Source organism: Gossypium raimondii, chromosome 13, assembly GCF_025698545.1.
Source record: "Gossypium raimondii isolate GPD5lz chromosome 13, ASM2569854v1, whole genome shotgun sequence".
In the NCBI taxonomy this organism is placed as follows: Eukaryota; Viridiplantae; Streptophyta; class Magnoliopsida; order Malvales; family Malvaceae; genus Gossypium; species Gossypium raimondii.
In genome coordinates, this window is record NC_068577.1 from 21,818,812 (window position 1) to 21,822,322 (window position 3,511).

The window sequence follows — 3,511 nt, forward strand, 5'->3', positions numbered from 1 at the left end:
AAGCTCGAAGCGAAGGGTGATTTCTAAAATGTGTGCTTCCTTTTTAGGGGAAAATAAAGGAAAACACACACACAAAAAATTAATATGTTATCGATGAATAATAAAATATTTTATTATTAAATATAAAAATAGTTGAAGAATTATAAATATATATTAATAATTTAATTTATAATTAAATAATAATTAATTATAAATTCCTATACTCAATAAAGTAGACTTTTATGCTTCGAATTTCATCAAATATTATTGCCTGCAATGAGTACCAGATTGTAACATAGCCTCTTTACTTCCTCTTGTTCTTACTCCCAAACAACAACGTTAAATAGAATAAAATCCTAAAGAAAAAGCCCCATGCAACTGTAACCCACACACACTTCCATTTACTTAACTCCACGATCCCTTGTTGCTTTAGAATATCTTTCCCCGTTGTTAAACACGTTGACCTCGTTATATTCCTCCCCACGACACGCCCCAAGCTCTCCAATAGCTCACTCTTCACCGGCGCCGGCAGTGTTGCAAGTGCCGACTGATCGAACAGTTGAACGCCCAAAACAAAGCATTTCGTTGGATCAAGGAACTCATTCTGCAAGATAGCTTCATATGGGTATTTAACCAATGAGATATAATGAAACCATAGCCAGTATTTAGGTAACCGATCTCGAGCCACAAGGAAGCCACAAAGGAAGAGGTAGTAGGAGACAATAGCGATGCCGCTAACGAAGGCAAGGAAGACGTCGGGGATTACTCCTGAAATAAACGCCGCGAAAGAACTTCCGGCCCAAAACGAGGCGAGAATTGTCACGAAGAAGAATAAAAAACCGGGGACGCCGCCGGCGAGGCCGACGGTCCAAAAGGTTATCAACGACAAGGTGACGGAAAGGTTGAATAGTAATGGAATGTGGGTTAAAGAACGAGCGAGAACATACGAAGAACGTCGATAAGCATTGTATGCGGTTTCTCGCATAAAAATGTATCGTTCTTGAATGAAAGTGGGAACTTCGGTAATACAGTTGAAGAAGATTGTGGCGATGGAAATGGATATACAACCTAATCGCTCTTGGACACCGGCGGGGGAGTCATCCAGCTGCCAAAACATGGTGGCGAGGACGATTCCGGTGACAGTTATCGTCCCTAATCTGACTGCGAACTTCGCCGGCATCCGTCTCGAGTTTGTTAACAATCGTTTTGACAGTACCATCAGTTCGATGTAAAATGGATTGGCAAAAGATGGAACTGATGATGAATGATTGGCACCATTGCCCCCAGAGACGAGCTTTCCACGAGAAATGCTTTTTGCTATGGCGTCTTTAAGTGGAAGAGTACATCGTCTGTTGGAAATAGTATCATCGCCGCCATTATCATCCATTGATGAAGCTTTCCATGTCTTGTTGAATTCGAATAAAATCTGGGTTCCTGATGATGTTCCTTCGAGTTCACGGATCAAATCAAGAGCGAACTCGGATGGGTTTTCGTTGTTTGGAATTGGGTGCCCGAAATCACTGAAGAACTGTGGGAGATTCGATGGAGAACCGCTATATAATGTTCTTCCTTGTGACAAGATTATCAAGCGATCAATGAGTCCTAAAATCCTCGAACTTGGTTGATGGATTGACATTATTACAATGCTTCCACCCTCTGCAATTCGTTGAAGGACCTTAACAACCATGAGCGCACTAGTTGAGTCGAGACCAGAAGTCGGTTCGTCGAGAAACAATAGTATTGGATCATGAATTATATCGATACCGATGGAAACTCGCCTTCGTTCACCTCCCGAAACACCTCTATGACCTTCATCGCCAATCACAGTCTTTGCTGCATTTCTCAACCCTAGTTGATCGATCAAACCTTGAACCCTAGCTTTCTTCTTCGACTTGGAAACCGACCTAGGAAGCCGGAACTCGGCCGAAAACATGAGCGTCTCTTCCACTGTCAACATCGGAAACAAAAGATCATCTTGCATAACATAAGCTGAAATCACCTTCAACACGTCGGAATCCAAGACCTCCCCATTCAAAGTGATGGAGCCTTTGAGGCTTTGCTTTGAAATCCGGTTTGCAAGCGCATCAATCAGGGTCGATTTACCCGACCCGCTTGCACCTAAAATCGCCATTGTTTCGCCTTCTTTCGCTTCACCTGAGATCCCTCTGAGCAAGCTCTTGGTTGTATTTCCTGAAGAAACACTTGGTTTCTTCCAACGAAAGGGAAACCCAGATTTGGTGCTAACTTTGACATCGTAAGTTAAGTTTTTGAAGGAAAGAACAAAAGGGGGGTATGAACTACCGGCAATGTGAATGTCTAAGATCTGATGATGTTCTTCACAAGGTAATTCCTCGATCTCCATTTTTGGTTAAGGATCCGAGTTGAACATTAACGTGCCGCTTACAAAGAAAAGAAGAAGAGTTTAATCTAGTTTTCTGTTTTACGTTTATGTAATTTACCTATCGTGGATCCACGTCCAAATCTCGGACACAAAATTATACATGACTGAGAAGTTTCCAAGCAACTTCTCTCCTGGTCTTTTATTATATTTATTGGGATAGTTGGGATAATTATTATTTTTGGTTAAAATGTGCCACAAGTCCCTTACTTATCGAAAAATATGAATTTAGCCCATGTACTTTTATTTCACGGAATTTAGTCCTCTTACTTTTGTAGATTTCAAAATTCAGATTCAACTGTTAAAACTGCTAATTTTTTTTTGTAATTAACTTGAATTTAACAAAAAAAAATAGTAGTTTTAACAGTTGGACCTTAGTTTAGAAAAGCTGAAAAGTAGATAGACTAAATTTCATGAAATAAAAGTACAGGACTAAATTCTAATTTTGAAATGTACAAAGACTTATAGTATATTTTAACCTTAACGTTTTAAGTAAAATAAATCTTGTATCCTTCCAAATTTGAGCAAGTTGGCCAAGTTAATTTATAAATATTTTTAGAATCGAAACCAAATTAATGAAATATATAAACATTGAGAGCTTAATTTGTTATTATACCAATCAAAATTATGTACAATTGACAAAAAATAATTAATTATTATCATTAGCAGTCCTTAGTTGCTCACTTTTGAAATTGACAGAGATTAAATTGTTTTAATTTTTTTAAAGGGCTAAGTTACTCAATATTGAAAATGAAAAAATTGGAGAGATATTTTATTTTTTACACGAGCATTTAGTTTTGCTAATAAATTTGTTTAATCATTAAGGTTAGAACTCGTTAAAATATTAAATATATTTTTTTAAAGGAAAATAATTCATTCATTCCATGAATGAATATGGGATCATACAATCCATGGAAAAGACAAAAATAATAAACACTCGTTGTCGGTGGTAAAGGACAAGATTTGTAAACACTACAAAGGCTTCAGCTTTACTTTAAACTAAGCCTTATTTGATAATATGTTTTGATATAACAAATTAACGCGTTTTTGAATCAAAGTTAAGTTGAACAAATTGATAAAATCAAGTTGAAATGATTTCAATTAAATCAAACATTTTCAATGTTTTTAACTATT

General features: G+C 37.0%; 1 protein-coding gene across 1 annotated transcript; it reads right to left on the bottom strand.

Moving 5' to 3' along the window:
• Window positions 1-203: 203 nt before the first annotated feature.
• LOC105767414 (ABC transporter G family member 20) lies at window positions 204-2,552 on the bottom strand. Its single transcript, XM_012586936.2, has one exon. The coding sequence runs from the start codon at window positions 2,339-2,341 to the stop codon at window positions 284-286; it is 2,058 nt and encodes a 685-aa protein (XP_012442390.1). The 5' UTR covers window positions 2,342-2,552; the 3' UTR covers window positions 204-283.
• Between the last annotated feature and the right edge of the window lie 959 nt (window positions 2,553-3,511).

Coding starts and splice junctions, on each gene's coding strand:
- LOC105767414 (XM_012586936.2), bottom strand. CDS start 2,341: ATGGAGATCGAGGAATTACCTTGTGAAGAACATCATCAGATCTTAGAC.